This window comes from Silurus meridionalis, chromosome 12, assembly GCF_014805685.1.
Source record: "Silurus meridionalis isolate SWU-2019-XX chromosome 12, ASM1480568v1, whole genome shotgun sequence".
Lineage (NCBI taxonomy): Eukaryota > Metazoa > Chordata > Actinopteri > Siluriformes > Siluridae > Silurus > Silurus meridionalis.
Genome location: NC_060895.1, coordinates 3,194,099 through 3,211,743, shown reverse-complemented (window position 1 = coordinate 3,211,743; position 17,645 = coordinate 3,194,099). Strand labels below are relative to the sequence as shown.

Below are 17,645 nucleotides of genomic sequence, written 5' to 3'. Positions count from 1 at the left end.
GGCAGGATTGTATACACTTTTGTAAAGAGATTAGAATTTGCTCGAACTTGTGGCCATGGATTGCTTGTGGCATGTTTAAATTTGGCAAGGCTGTAGTACATCTTAAACACTTCTGGTAGTTTGTGCACATTTCTTTCCATGTCCTCATCAGTCATATCCTGCCTGGTTTTATTGGCGAGCCAGCCAGGAGCACAGGGAGGCAAAAGGTCAAATAATGTGCCAGGGTCCTTGTCAGGGTGCCATTTGTAGTCCATGGCCACCATATTGCATGGAGCATGGAGGTTATTGTTGACTATATCAAGACAGAGTCATTTAGTGTTCTATGGACCCCTCTCAATTCAACCCCTCCAGTAGCCTCCGAAAGACCTCTATCTCCCCCACACACAGATGTTCAATAAATGACAGGAGGCGAATTAATCATGTTACTTGTTTCATTGTGTGTAAACATACAGCGTCTCATACACAAACAAATACATATATTACAGTTTATTAGCCAATAGGATTCAAGGGTCATCCTGAGCCCACCCATTACAAAGTGCTAATTTGAAGCCATAACTGAGTCAGCAAGATGCTGAGGCTCTGATGGTGATATTATCGTGCAGGAGTAGGAGTGTGTTGAGAAAGTGTGTGCGTGTGTGCGCCTGTTTGTGCGTTTTTCTTCCACAAACCTTTTAGAGCTTAAATAAAGTGCACTTCATTTGCAGGTTACTTCATCAAAATGACTTACTGCCCACTTCAGATAAACCAAACCTACTACTGACTGTTGCGTTGCGTATTTGTCATTAGCTTTTGCGTGTCCCTCACCCCAGTACCCATAATGCGAGGTCAAGGGGATGAGAGCATGTCATAATGAGTATGTATAAAAACACATTACATCACACTTCTACGTCACACCCCACCATATTTCGTGGAGTGGTCAAATGTCTGGTTGAGCGCTGTCTCTGGTACGTTTGTAAACATTTTTAAGGCCTAATTTTGTTATAATATAGCAAAACAAGAAGACAGAATTACAGCTTGGGCTGTAAGCACCAATATTGAGTTAGTTGCTATTGCTGGCTTCAGGGAGTCGGCGGAACAGTCGGAAATTGCAAAATTTTTAGTGACAAATTTTGGAAGCTTTTTTTCAATACAATTTTCGATGCTAATTCTGGATCATAAACTAATGAGCTTTTGTGTGGCTGCTAACTTGTTTGTGGTGCCTTGGGGTTTCAGAGCATCACTGTAGAGAAAAAAAAAAGGATTATTATTTGATTTATTATAATTAATTAATTAATTATAATTAACACTCCTCATGCTTCTATCCTTTTTAAAGGTAAAGTGTGTGTAGACAGGAAGTGAGGTCAGAGAAAACAGAGGTGAAGCCTTAAAGCCATGAGATTAACTGCAGTGAACATTCGCTTGACACACACATATACACACGTTGACACACACATACACACACTTCCATTAGAATCGACAGAAGTGCCCTGATATAAAATCTTTCTGTACATATGGCCACACCCCTCAAACACATTGCACCCTGGGAAAATTAGTACAGGGGTGGGGGTCCTGCTGTGGGCTTGGAGGCGATCGGGGAATGGGTGGGGCAGGTCTGAGCCAATCAGAGCACAGTTGAACTGGACCAATCAGAGCAGGCTGGATGCAGAGCTGAACCAATCAGTTCAGAGCGTGGCGGAGCTGGACCATTTAGATGTCGGACCAGAGCACGGCTTTGCTGCTTTTCTCCACACTAAGAACGTAGGAACCGGATGGAGACCAGGACACCGCGTTAATGGAGGAGCTGTGCAACACACACACAGACAGTAAGAGTTCATTCAAATTGCAGGAGTTTAAACAAATAAGTAATAGAAAGGCCATGTGTGTGTGTGTGTGTGTGTGTGTGTGTGTGTACACACTTACCTGTGTCCTTTGTCTAGGCTTTTCTCCAATTTCCCTGTCAATACATTCCACACATATAGAACACCATCTGCTGAACCCCCAGCGACATAATTGCCATCAGGGCTAAACACAAAAAATGGACAAATGCATGAGAAAGTCTCTTTGTAAAGCTTCCTAATAAAGTGTCCAGTAAGTGCATTCGAGTAATGGCAAACACACACGCGCGCACACACACTCACCTGAAGGTAACCCTGGTAAAGTCTGACCCACACTTGAAGCCCTGTGCACTGTAATCACACACACACACACACACACACATTAACCACCACAGTGAAACAAAGCAATTGTGTGTGTGTGTGTGTGTGTGTGTGTGTGTGCACGTACCTAAAGGTTTGTTTCACAGCGTTGTTACGCAGGTCGATGATTTTGATGAGGTCGTCACGTGAACAGGCGAGCAGCTCGGTACGGTCGTGATTCAGGTCCAATGACGTGACTCGTCCCAGCAGCTCCAACTCACAGACTGTACTCTCGGCACTGCACAGACAAGCACACACACAGTCAAAGAAAATGAGGTGTTGAGATAGACAAAGAGAACACAATCAGAAAGAGACAGACACAACACAGAGAAATAAAGAGACATAACCAGACACACAAAGAGACACAACCAGGCATACAGAGAAACACAGCAAGATAAAGACAATCACACACAGGCAAACAAACAAAGGCACAATCACACAGACCAAAAAAAAGACACAAAAGGCAAATAGACTCAGACACACAGACAGATATATAGAGACACAGCAAGAAATACATATCATACAATGAGACACAGACAGATATACAGAGACACAACCAGGCACAAACCGCGACACACTAAGGTACACAGACAGACACAGAACACAACTAGACACAGACAGACAACCAGACACACAGAGGGGCACAGACACACAACCAGGCAAACAGAGATATACAGAGACACAGACTGAAACAGACAGTCACACACACAAACAAACAGAGGAAGAAACAGACACACAGCCCGACAAACAAAGGGACAAAGACAAACATACAGAGACACACCAACAGACATACAGTGACATAGACAGTCATACAAAAGAAACAAAGATACAGACAGACACAACCAGACACACAGAGACACAGCAAGACACACGCAGACAGTAACACACATACAGACACAACCAGACACACAGAGGGACAAAACAGACCAACACAGACAGACATACAGAGACACAACCAGAGACACAAATATACAGACAGACATACAAAAGTATACAAGCAGAGACACAGCCAGACACCTACAGAGACACAGCCCAACAAACAAAGGGACAAAGACAAACATACAGAGACACAGACAGACAAACAGAGACACAGACAGTTATACAAAAGAAACACAAAGATACAGACAGACATAAAACAGGAACTCAGACAGACACAACCAGACACACAGCAAGATACACGCAGACACAACCAGACGCACGGAGGGACAAAAGCAGACAAACACAGACACAGACATACAGAGACAGACAGACAGACATAAGTACACAAGCAGACAAACAGAGAAACAGCCAGACACCTACCCCGACAAACAACGGGACAAAGACAAACATACACAGGGACACAGACAGACAAACAGAGACAGAAACAAAGTTACAGACAAAGAGAGACAAACACACACACATAGGGACATAGATAAAAGACACACAAACACACACACTCACCAAAGACAAAGACAAACATACAGAGACACACCAACAGACATACAGTGACACAGACAGTTATACAAAAGAACCACAAAGATACAGACAGACACAACCAGACACACACAGACAGTAACACATACAGAGACAGGAAAACACACAGACAAACACAGAACCAGCCACACAGAGACACAAAGATACAGACAGACATAAAACAGGAACTCAGACAGACAGACACGGACACAACTGGACACACAGACACAGCAAAACACACATAGAGACAAACAAAGGGACAAAGACAAACATATACAGAAATACACAGGGACACCAACAGACATACAGCGACAGTCATACAAAAGATACACAAACACAAAGATACAGACAGACATAAAACAGGAGCTCAGACAGAAAGACACAACCAGACACACGCAGACAGTAACACACATACAGAGGCAGACAAACACAGACAGACACACAGAGGGACAAAAGCAGACAAACACAGACAGACACATAGACATACAGAGACATTACCAGAGACACAGACAAACACAGAACCAGCCACACAGAGACACAAAGATATAGACAGACATAAAACAGGAGCTCAGACAGACAGACAGACACAACCAGACACACAGAGACACAGCAAGATACACGAGACAGTGTCACGCAGACAGAGACAACCAGACGACGGAGGGACAAAAGCAGACAAACACAGAGACAGACAAACACAAGTACACAAGCAGACAAACAGAGAAACAGCCCGACAAACAAAGGGACAAAGACAAACATACAGAGGGACACAGACAGACAAACAGAGACAGAAACAAAGTTACAGACAAAGAGAGAGAAAGATACAGACAGACACAGAGACACAGATAAAAGACATACAAACACACACACTCACCAAAGACAAAGACAAACATACAGAGGGACACCAACAGACATACAAAAGAACCACAAAGATACAGACAGACATAAAACAGGAACTCAGACAGACAGACACAACCAGACACACAGAGACAAAGCAAGACACACAGACAGTAACACACATACAGAGACAGACAAACACAACCAGACAAACACACACAGACATAACCAGAGACACAGACAAACAGAGACACAGACAAACACAGAACCAGCCACACAGAGACACAAAGATACAGACAGACATAAAACAGGAACTCAGACAGACAGACACAGACACAACGGACACACAGACACAGCAAGACACACACAGACAGACAAACAAAGGGACAAAGACAAACATACAGAGAAATACACAGGGACACCAACAGACATACAGCGACAGTTATACAAAAGATACACAAACACAAAGATACAGACAGACATAAAACAGGAGCTCAGACAGAAAGACACAACCAGACACAGCAAGACACACGCAGACAGTAACACACATACAGAGGGACAAAAGCAGACAAACACAGACAGACACATAGACATACAGAGACATTACCAGAGACACAGACAAACAGAGACACAGACAAACACAGAACCAGCCACACAATGAGACAAAGATACAGACAGACATAAAACAGGAGCGCAGACAGACAGACAGACAGACAGACAGACACAAAGCAAGACACACACAAACAGTAACACACATACAGAGGCAGACAAACACACAGACAGACACAACAAGACACACAGAGGGACAAAAGCAGACAAACACAGACAGACACAGACATACAGAGACATAACCAGAGACACAGACAAAACAGAAACACAGACACAAAGATACAGACAGACATAAGCACACAAGCAGACAAACAGACACACAGGGACACAGCCAGACACCTACAGAGACACACAGCCCGACAAACAAAGGGACAAAGACAAACATACAGAGACATACACAGGGACACAGACAGACAAACAGAGACACAGACATACACGGGCACCAACTGCCATACGAACGGACACATACAGAAAAACAACCAGACACACAGAGGGACACAAAGATACAGGCAGACACACACAGGGACACAGACACAAAGAGACATACAGAGACACAGGCAGACATATGCAGAAACACAGCAAGACACACAAAGAGACATACAGACACAACCAGACACACAGACAGCAGCAAACAATACAGAGACACAGCCAGACACACAATACAGAGACACATACACAGAGACAAAGAGACACCCAGCCATACACACACATCCAGACACACCCAGGACACCACCAGACACACAGGGACACAGCCATACACAGCCAGACACAAAGACAAACACACACTGAGATGTACACAACCAGACACACACAGGGACACAGCTAGACACACAGGGACATAGCCAGTCACACAGACAAACAAACAGAGGAAGACAGACAAACACAGAGACACAGACCGACACATACTGAGACACGGCCAGACACAGCCCGACAAACACAGAGACACAAGACAACATACACAGGGACACCGACAGACATACAGAGACACAGACAGCCATACAAAGAGAGACACAGAGATAGACAGACAGACATAGGGAAACAAGCAGACATACACAGAGACACAGACAGAGACAGACAGACAAACTTAGGGACACAGCAAGACACACAAAGACATACACAGGGACAGAAACAGACACAGTCAGACACAAAACAGGAACACAGACAGACAGACACAGGGACACATACAGACAGTAACACACATACAGAGACAGACAAACAAACAGAGACAAAACCAGACAGACAGACACATAGAGAGAAACATCCAGACACACAAAGATACAGGCAGACAGAAACAAACAATAAAGAGACACAACCAGACACAGACATACAAAGACACAGACAAACACAGCCCAGCCACAGAGGGACACAAGCAGACACACATGCAGACATACACAGAGACACAGAGACAGGCACACACAATTAGACATACAGACACACACAGGGATAGACAGACAGCAACACAGGCATACAGGGACACAACCAGACACACTAAGGAACACAGACAGACACAACCAGACACATTCAGACAAAAACAAAGACAAACAGGGACACAGCCATACACACAGGAACACAGCCAGACACAGCCAGTCACACATAGGGAAACAATCAGACATGCACAGGGACAGACAAACTCAAAGAACTACACACTCAGGGACACAGCAGGACACACAAACAGACAGACATACAGAGACAAACACAGGGACACAAATACAGACACAAATCTGGAACACACAGAGACAGACTAACAAAGACACAACCAGACACTCAAAACACATCCAGACAAACACAAAGGGACACACACAGAGACAGCCAGACAGACATACAGAGACACAACCAGACACACAGCCAAAACTAGACACACACCCACACGGAGACACCCAGACAAACACACAGCCAGAAACACAACCTGACACAGACGCACACAGACATACAAAGACACAACCAGACACACACAGGGACACGACCAGACATACAGAGACAGTCAGAAACAGACAAACACACAAAGGAACAAAGACAAACACAGACAGACCCATACCTAGACAGACAGACACACATGTACACAGACAAACATACCGAGACCCAGGGGCACAGCGAGACATACAGAGAAACACAGACAGGCACATAATGAGACACAGACAGACACACCAAGACACACACACAGGGACACAAGCAGACACACAGCCATACAAAGAGAAACAAATATATAGACATACAGAAAGACAGCCATGCACAGGGACACAAGCAGACATGCACAGGGCACAGATAGACAAACACAGAGAATGACATTTAGGGACACAGCAAGATACACAAAGACACATACAGACATAGAGAGACACAACCAGACAAAAATCTAAAACACACATAGAAAGACTTACAAAGACAGACAAACACATAATGAGACACAATCAGACACATACAGACACTCCAAGACACGGACAGACACACAAATACATACAGGGACACAACCAGACAGACTAAGGAACACAAGCAGACACAACTGGAGACAGACAGACAAGCAGAGACACAACTAGGCATATAAACACTCAGAGGGACAACCAGACACACACAGGGACACAGACATAGAGAGACACAGATAGGCACACAACCAGACACACAGAGGGACAGATAGCCACACAAAGAGACACAGTCAGGCCTACAGAGACATACTGAGACACAGCCAGACACACAGAAAGACATACGGCGGCACAACCAGACACACACATGGACACAGCCAGAAACAGACAAACACAAAGACAAACAGAGACACAGACAGACCAATACTGAGACACAGACACACATAGAGACACAGACAAACAGACACAACCAGATACGAAGAGGTATAAAGAGACACAGCCAGACACACAGTGAGACACACACAGAACACCACAGACAAACAGACAGTCACATAATGAGACACAGCCAGACACACACACACACACACACAGACACACAGACACAGACAGCCACACAGACAGAAAGACAGCCATGCACAGGGACACAGACAGACAAACACAGAGAATGACACACAGGGACACAGCAAGAGACACACAAAGACACATACAGACAGAGACACACACACAAACAGACAGACAGACAGACAGACATACAAAGAGAAACACAAAGATACAGACATACAGAAAGACAGCCATGCACAGGGACAAAGACAGACACAAAGACACGGACAAACACACAGTGGGGACAGAGACAAACACAGCGACACAGCCAGAGACGACAGACAGACAGAGACACAGCCAAAGACACAGCCAGACAGACATACAGAGACACAGACACAGACATAGACAGAGATAGGCAGACAGACACACAGGCATACAGAAGACATACAGACACACACACACAATGTTACGGCAAGGCACCAAGGGATGCAGCCAGACATAGACACATAGCCAGATAAACAGACAGACAGACACAAAAAGACACACACACACACACACAAACATACATACACAGACACACTGGGACATAAAGAGACACAAACATACATACACAGACACACTGGGACATAAAGAGACACAGCCAGACACACAGAGACACACACGTCGTAGGTTCTGTCTAGAGAAAGACATCACGACCTACCGTATGTCCCAGAAGCGCACTTTCTTATCAAAATGGCCACTCATCACGCACTGCTCCGTGCACACGATATCGTTACAACTGGAGCCTGCAAACACCGTCTTCATACCTGAGGGACACAAACGGAGACTTCGCTTTAGACCTAGCATGGACGAAACGCTAGTTCTCGAGAACCAGTCGACGCAAGTAATCATGTGGCAGCATCGGGTCTTAGCGTTAGCGGGAACGTTAACTGGTGCTCTTACAGACTTTGCTTCGCAGGTCCCACAGTTTGAGCGTTCGGTCGTAGCTGCCAGAGACGATTCGTGCGTTGTCCAGGAGGAACCGAGCCGACAGTACCTTCCCGCTGTGACCCGTTAACGTGTGCTGCGGAGACAGGGTTACACACAAGTTACACACACCTACACACACACACACATGCACACACATTTACTCACATAAACAGGTCTCAGTAAGAAGGTGAGATCAGTAGCTTGGGTCTCCACCGCCATGTTGGATGCTGTTACGTTGTGTGTCCGGGATCTCGCGCACACACACACATACTGAGTAGAGCACCCTTTGGTGTTGGCCACCCCGTACCCAAAACACACACCCCTAGAGCATGCTGGGAAACACAGGGGAAGTGGCTCGGTGGATTTGACAAGGGGGCGGAGTCCTGAGCGTCAGACCTTTTACATCACATCACTGACCATAACAATATAAAGCAGCCTCTTGACATAGTGCATTGTCTGGCAAGTTGGATTTGACATAAGCCAAGCGATAGTGTGTGTGTGTGTGTGTGTGTGTGTGTGTGTGTGTGTGTGTGTGTCTCACCCTCAGTCTGTAGTCGTCCACAGTCCAGATTCGGCTCGCAAAGTCATTGGACGCAGCCAGCAAGTATGAGCCCTGAGGGAATATATGTAATTTGTAACTTCAAATTTTCCTTGTGTTGATTTGTGCTAACCAATAAATCGGGGTCCCCCGATCAAAAAAACGAGTCAATAAAACAAATCAAACGATGAAATTCGCCTTTCTGAGATTGATTGGTTACAGCAATTATGTCCTTTATGTCATGTGTTTGTTATTTTTGTTTGCTTGTATTATGATGTTTGACACTCCGTATTAATTTATTCGTTCTATTTAGAGCAATTGGTTCATTTCGAACAGTTTTGAGCCTTTTGGCGTTTCTTACTCACCGTGCTGTCGAACTCGATGCTGGTGATGCCGGCGTTACTGCCCATTAAAGCGCCTTTATAGTCGCAACGACCTACAAAAACACACATTACAATGAAAAGCAGCTCCAACCTATAGTATGAACAAGTTGTCTAAGCCAACCAATCAGAACGTTTCTCATGCGGTATTACACAATACATACGAACACAATACCGGCGGTGGATGTAAACGCAGGCCATGACATGACTCTAAACCTGACACACATACACTCACAGGGTTGCAAAGGGACAGAAAATGTCTAGATTTTCCACAATGGGAACTTTTGGAAATATTCCAAGTAAGAATTTATGGGAACTCTGTGGGAATTAATTAGAAATTTGGGGAATTTTACATAAACTCTACCGCATACAAACACAAAATATATGTAATACTAATAGTTAAGTAAATACCAGCCAAGATGCAGGATTTAAGAGATTTAAGTTATGGAGGAATGCACAGTGCATGTAGGGGGCGTGGCCTCAGTGGCCCTGCAGTAAGAGCGCTGTGTGCATGTGACTGATGTATGTGCAGACTAGAAATTCCACTGAAATCACATTAAACCTGATTGCAAAATTCCTTTCAAGACAGGAAACGATGGGAAATTACTGGGAATTTTTCAGAATTGCAGGCCAGCCAATAACAGCAACCACACACACACACACACACACACTATAGAGGTTATTGAGTACACACATTACCTCCAATCACCTCCCAGAGTTTCACACGCCGGTCCATTCCTCCTGTGGCGAGTTGGCGAGAGCCGGGGCTGAACCTGACGGCGTTTACTTCGCCTTCGTGGGCGTCCTGGGCGCAGAGTGTGTTTGTTAGACATTTACACCCACGTACACACACACTGTTTAACTCTGATTGGAGGTCTCAGATTGAAAACTAGAGATCATGAACCGCTCACACCCTGAAGCTCCGCCCTCCTGTGTATGTTCATATGTATATATGTGTGTGTGTGTGTGTGTGTGTGTGTAGAATTAAGTATTTGAATGCTTCTGTCAGACGCGTCTACTCGGTGCATTATGCCGTCTCTCATGTACACACAGAGAGTAGAAACGCTTTTGCTATCAGCCTTAATGCCGTCCAGACACACACACCTAAAGCATGCTGGGAAACATGGCAGATGGGCTGGGAGGAGCTGAGGAGCTGGAGGGGCGGAGCTTTCGGCTTCAGACCTTTTACAGCTCATCATCGACCTTCCGTATGAAGAATCTCCCTCCGATTTACCCATAATGCATTGGTTTTGTTTTGAGCTCATTTAGAGAAAAGAAGGAAACCAGGAAATGACTCACAAAGATGTGGAGTGCTGTGGAGGGGACGCGGACGTCTGCGCACACGCCGGAGGGGGACTCCGTGTTGTCTGGGGGCGAGCCGTGGGAGTTCAGGGACCGTCGCCTGCTAACTCACACACACACACACACACACACACACACACACACACACACCTTTTACATGCGTATTTTACATTTCCCAAAACGTACACTTTTAATCTTGCCTTGTGTGTCTCTCTCTCGCTCTCTCTCTCGCTCTCTCACACACTTACCCAAAAATATTGGTGATGGAATCTAGGAGGCTACCAGGAGGAAGCTGAGACGCTCGTTTACTGAGGACAGGAATATAAAAGAAATGAGAGATGGGGAGAGAAACGGATTGATCGATTCATTCTTTGTGAATGAAGGATTAAAATTTCAGGAAAAAGAGAGATGGAAAAAAGCAGAAGACAAAATAAAAATGGGTGGAGGAAAGGGGGGGCATGGACATGAGACGATTGGAGAGACAGTAAAAAAACGTCAGATGAAAAAAAGGAGTATGCAGACAAACAGTGATCTAAAGACAGAAGAATGATGGACATACAGGTAGAAAAAAAAAGGAGACAAAAAGACAGGAAGACAGAACATGCACAAGAAAGAGATTCAGGCTAGACTAAATCTATTGCGAATCAATCCTCCAACATCAGAGACAAAATCCCAGACTTCAGACAGACAGTGTGGCAATGAGAGACGAGGGAGACAGACAGGAGAAATGGGACACACAAGAAGACCAAAAGAGGGCGGGGCTACACCAAATGAGTTACAGACCTGTGTAAGAGACAGAGAAAGAGACAGATCCGGAGGAAAAGAGAGAAAAACAGAATGAAAAAAAGACCCATCGAGACAGACAGACACACCGGTCCACCCACACACACACACAGGCCAAATTGTGTGAACATCCCAATTGTTTGTACCTGGGTGTCCGGCTCACTGGGTGATTGGGAGACGTCTCTAATGTCGCTTTCGCCGTCTCCTCCGTGAGCACTTCAATGTCGTCCTCCCTGAGCCAATCAGAGTAACGGATTACTAAACAATACGATCACACGGTTCTATGCAGCTGATTCGCACTTTACATCCACACACACTTACATATCGATGGGTAGAGGTTCTTTCGCCGCATCAGCCAGCTCTTTCTGCAGCTTTGCTTGTCTGCGCCTGAAAACACACACTCTAGATGAAACGAGGTCCTCATAATGGTCCGTTATACATTTACACAGAAAAAATGGCAGCAATCTGATACCCAGATACTGGAATTTTCCATGTGCTTCTTCCCCCGAACTGTTCCCCGAAAGTAGAATGACATTTATCCTCTGCATGAACTACGAGACCCAAACCTGGTCCATCATGACAATGTCTCAGTCCACAAAGGCAGCACCATGAAAATAAACGTTCCATGGGTTGGAGTGGAGTGGAAGATCTCCTGCTATAGAGCTCCAACCTTACTGAACACCTTTAGGATTAATCTGGATTTTTCTTTTACCTTCCAGAACATTAAAATGATTCAATTTGAACATTATAACCAGTAAAAAAAAAGTCTCCACTCATTGAACCAACATCTAAAATAAAATAAAAAGATTACTAGTAAAACTTGTACCTTGAACAGAGAGCAGGGGGTCTCACCTTCTGAACTCCACATAGATGTAAGTGCAGTTGCTGAACACCTAACGCTTGTATTTAACCCCTGGAGACCACCCCCTCCCTTATCTCTCCCTAGCCAATCAGAATCCAGCACAATGGGGTATCTATAATTCAATTCGTGACCAATCAGATTCCGGCGTAAAGATCAACCTAGAATATGCTGGAGAGTTTAAACATAACCTTTAAAATATATAAAAATATAGATATTTGGATTATATATATATATATATATATATATATATATATATATATATATATATATATATATATATATATATATATATATATATATAAAAATAAATATGTATTAATTTTTAGCTACATTTAAGTAGCAACTAAATTCTAATTATGATATATTATGAGCAGGACAATCGACAAATTTAATGCATTTCTTTTTGTCTTGATGTTAAAACAAACAAACAAAAAAGTATAATCTTGGAATTACTGTTACTGGAGACTCCACGTTTCAACATTAGCAAAAAAAAAAAACCTAAAGTCAACAATGATACAGGTTTATTGACATTTTATATACACCCATGGAAGTGCTTCTGCTATGAAAACAAGGTCAAAGCTATTAAAGTTTACCAAAGTTGAGCTACAGAAAGTTTAAGGGGGAAAATCTAAATCGTGACACATTTGAATGTCAAACATTTCGATGCTTCGGTTTCATTGTGATTCGAAAGTAGATCATTGCAAACGGTAGAGCGATGTTGCAGGTTGATGCAGTATAACAGTACACTATATAGCTACACTATTTAAACACAACATTTTTAACCATATTTGGTTCTATTTTAAACTGTTACCACAAAATTAGAGACACACTACTGTACAACATGTGTTTGAATGCTAAAGCATAAAATGTTCCCTTGAACTAGAACAACCAAACCTGACAAATGAACACAAAATGATCTTCATGAAGATATGCTTTACATGGGCTCTTTACATGGGAAGATCTTGAGTGGCCTGATATATAGTTTCGATTTCAATAATCTTGTTGAACAAGATAAATTAATTTGTAACGTCTACACCAGGACTAACACCCTTGTGGATGGATGATCACACACAATTCGCCACTAAATCTAATGGAAACTCAATGGTTTTCTCCTACCAGATGATTGATATATATATTGATATATTTATATATATATATATATATATATATATATATATATATATATATATATATATATATATATATATATATATATATATATAAATCAAATCTTTACTAGCAAATAACATTTAATTTCTGGTAATAATATAGAATTTCTTTCAATATTATATAAATACATGATGTACATTTGAATTTCAGACATCCATGGAATTTCTCAGTCTGTCTAAAAGGTCACACTATGGGAAATTTGCGATCACAATCAGTGCAGGTGTTAAGATTCCTGATGGTCCATCGACATGAAACCACCTCCAATTAACACCCTTTTACACAGACATAACTTTAAGTCTTGAACCTCAAATCGATTCTAATCTCACACTAGCGGTTAATCTTTTTGGGATTTAAATAATCAAATTACCATCGAAAAAATAAAAAATTAGCTTTTCATCTTCTGCCTAATTTTCATGCTACAACTATCAACCTACTGAAGTCTATGCTACACTGTTAGGACACTGATACTACACTGTATGTACTTGCCTGTATATATAATTGTAAATTCATAGCAATTCCTAGTTTAGTCTGTGTATACACTGTGCATTATTAATGTGCATCTCGCAAATATTGTGCATTATGGATAGAAAGTCTACCATTTGCTGTTATAATTACCTCCACTCTTCTGGGAAGGTGCTCCACTAGATTTTAGAAAGTGCATGTGGAGCTTTGCAAGAGATTCGTTCAGCATATCTTCATGACGCTGGACTTGCAAGAGGTTTGGGTCTCCTATATCAAAATCTTATGCTATCACATCCAAATACACCCTATACCACTAGAATTCATTTATATACATATTTTTCTATACTTTTTAATACTTTTTTCAGATCTCAATCTGAACTGGAATTGAATGACCCAATGAATAAATCTAATAAAAAAAAATAAACCCTATGAAAAAAGTACAAAAAAACGATGTTGTGTCTATTTACATGGAGATTTCTTTTCTTTAATTACTGTTGGCGACAGGATTTGACTTTTTTTTTCTCTGTATTTTATCAGAAATCACCTGGCACCACCTGACCAACTCTCTCAGATTTGTGTCATACTTTCTGGAAATAGTGTCCCTCTTACCACTAAACAGTGTGCAGAATTTCAGGTTTGTATCTATGTTTGTCTCTGAACTATGTAAGAGCACATCCTTAAATTTTACTGTAAAAAAGAATGACTAGGACATTTTCGGTATGTTTGAACGGTTTATGCTGCATGTGTGAAATTCTAAGGGATTATTCTATACTATAAGAAATGTAAAACTTTTGAAATTCATGATACAGGGTTGCTTTTTTAAAAGTTAAAGTTATGACCTTCTGAATAAAATAAATAAATTTGTTCTGAGCCTTAGTCTCCTATAGCTAGATACTTAGTCAGTAATTGAATAAACTGTACTATTTTGAGTGGTTGTGAATGTGGCAGAAAAAAGAAATTTGAATCTGTAAAGACACTAAGTTTTGAGTGAAACCTAAGTGGGTGTGTTCCTGAAAAGGGCAATCAGTACATGTTCAAACAGTTCATACTTGTGTTGAGGTGTGAATTGCAAAAACGCTAAATTCAGAAACAAATGTAAATTAGCTGTGTGCTCTCCGGGATTGACTATTGCATTTACATTACTTACTATTTCATTTGCATATATCTGAGCAGTTGAAGGAAGCCTTGCTCAAGGGCCCAGCAGTTGCAGCTTGGTGTTGCTGGGACTTGAACTCATGACCTTTTGATCAGAAGTACAACATCTAACAGCATGATGCCAATACCTACAACCTTGAGGCACCCTGGAGTTATTTATGAATTATTATATTACTTATATCTTTATTTAGATTAAATTTGTGCTGGACAGAAAGTTAAAATGTGGGGATAATCTGCAACTGGGAGCAGGTTATGCGAATTCAATGCACAATGTAGATAATGGGGAAATTTCATGACTTTTTTTATCTCTTATCCGGACATAGAAAAAATTGTGCAATGAAATTCCATTTATTTAAATCCATTGTAATTAATATCTTTCAGTGTGTAAATTATGGGCATCTGTGCTACATCTCAAACGATAAAGCTGTTGGTGTTTACGTCTGGTGCAGTTACTTTGTTACATTTCTCATAATAACTTTGCCTGACGGTTCTTTTAATTCATCCTTTGCTAAATAGTATCGCAAAAATCCTCCTTTAGTTTAATGGAGTCATAAGCAAGCGAGTACAATAGCTGCCTCACTCTGTATGGAACTGTATCTGTAGGTTACTATGGTTACAATTAATGATAAGTTGAAATATTTATTTAGAACGCTGATGGGACTGATCGTAGCTGATCGTGTTTTCAATGGTTTGAGGTTGCATTTTCATTCCGGCCAATCAGAATCAAATTCTCACTCTGAAAAGGGTTTGAAAATACTACAACACTGCATTTAGAAGTGCAGAAGCCGCATGTCTGAGAAGGATGTTTTCCAAATTTACAGAATTTCCAAGAAACCAGAGGTCTATTCTATGGAAGTTCTTTAGAACTCAATTAGCTGGATTTTATTATTGACGTGATCCGAGATAGTTTGTTCTCCTGAAACTTATACTGAAGTTGCAACAGGTCTGTAAACTGAAATTATTTCAGTAAACAGGATTAGATCATGGCTTTATAAGCAGTGTCAGTAAGGGAGTGGGGCAGTGGGGGTGTTTGGGGGGTTTCTTTAAATTAACTCATTGTTTAAATATGGCATTGTATTTATTCAGGATACGTTTGTGTAATATCAAAAGTTGATCTGAATCATTCAAATATATATATATATATACACATATTTAGAGGTGTAACGGTACATGATTTCGCAACGAAATTATTCGGTACAGGGCTTTTGGTTTGGAACACGTGTACAGAATGCAATCATTTTTACGTGCGGAACATCCGAGTTAAAATCCGAGTTCCCTCAGGAAAGTATTAAGAGGTGGACCACAAGTTTGTTTAGTCTCCACCTGGCAATCTGAGTGCCCTTATTATTATTATTAAACTTAAACCATACACATCAATACCAGGGTTATAAAAAAAGGAAACTAGAGTTAGCGCAGTGTCACTGCGACTGCACGCGAGCTACCGGATTTGTTTTGCGCATGCATAAAACGTGTCCACAAAGTGTCCACAGCGCTGGCGTTAGTAGCTAACCCGGAGGTGTCTAGCAGCTAACGCCGTGAATTCGTTAGGGTTTTATGTCCAGCTTCAAGGATTTCTCTTAAAGGAGAAAAGTCTGACAATTCCACATATCGAGGGAGTGAATGAATGAAGGAAGGAAGGAAGGAAGGAAGAAATGAAGACATTTGTTTAAGTCTGCTGAAATAAGCAGAACAGTTAAGTAGAACATATCTCTAGAAAATGAAATGTATAATGCACACAACTGTATTACACAAAAGGGGTCTGACTAATGTAAAAAATAAAATGGAATATTTCATTTGTATTTGGATCAATTTCATTTGTGCCAAATGAATCATATATATATATATATATATATATATATATATATATATATATATATATATATATATATATATATATATAAATGTACTGAAATTGTAGCGAACCGTGAATTTTGTGTACCGTTTTATTTATATATATATTTATGCAGGCATTACTTTAGGGCCACAATATGACCACCTTCCTAATATGTTGCTCCCCTTTTTCTGCTAAAACAGTTGTGACGCTTCGATCATTAACAGCAT

General features: G+C 41.8%; 1 protein-coding gene across 2 annotated transcripts in view; it reads right to left on the bottom strand.

Annotated features, from left to right (window-relative positions):
* Positions 1 to 413: 413 nt before the first annotated feature.
* atg16l1 (ATG16 autophagy related 16-like 1 (S. cerevisiae)) overlaps positions 414 to 17,645 on the bottom strand; it is a 21,712-nt gene continuing 4,480 nt past the window's right edge. The window contains exons 7-19 of one of the 2 annotated variants that reach the window (XM_046862254.1): positions 12,257 to 12,322; positions 12,082 to 12,168; positions 11,401 to 11,460; positions 11,150 to 11,255; positions 10,550 to 10,655; positions 9,836 to 9,906; positions 9,474 to 9,545; positions 8,906 to 9,026; positions 8,664 to 8,769; positions 2,263 to 2,412; positions 2,118 to 2,165; positions 1,900 to 2,001; positions 414 to 1,780 (exon numbers count right to left, since the gene is read on the bottom strand). In XM_046862254.1, the coding sequence (XP_046718210.1) occupies positions 1,687 to 1,780; positions 1,900 to 2,001; positions 2,118 to 2,165; positions 2,263 to 2,412; positions 8,664 to 8,769; positions 8,906 to 9,026; positions 9,474 to 9,545; positions 9,836 to 9,906; positions 10,550 to 10,655; positions 11,150 to 11,255; positions 11,401 to 11,460; positions 12,082 to 12,168; positions 12,257 to 12,322 (1,189 nt within the window). In that variant the 3' untranslated portion in view covers positions 414 to 1,686. The remainder of the gene's footprint in view (positions 1,781 to 1,899; positions 2,002 to 2,117; positions 2,166 to 2,262; positions 2,413 to 8,663; positions 8,770 to 8,905; positions 9,027 to 9,473; positions 9,546 to 9,835; positions 9,907 to 10,549; positions 10,656 to 11,149; positions 11,256 to 11,400; positions 11,461 to 12,081; positions 12,169 to 12,256; positions 12,323 to 17,645) is intronic. The other variant, XM_046862255.1, reaches the window with a different exon arrangement.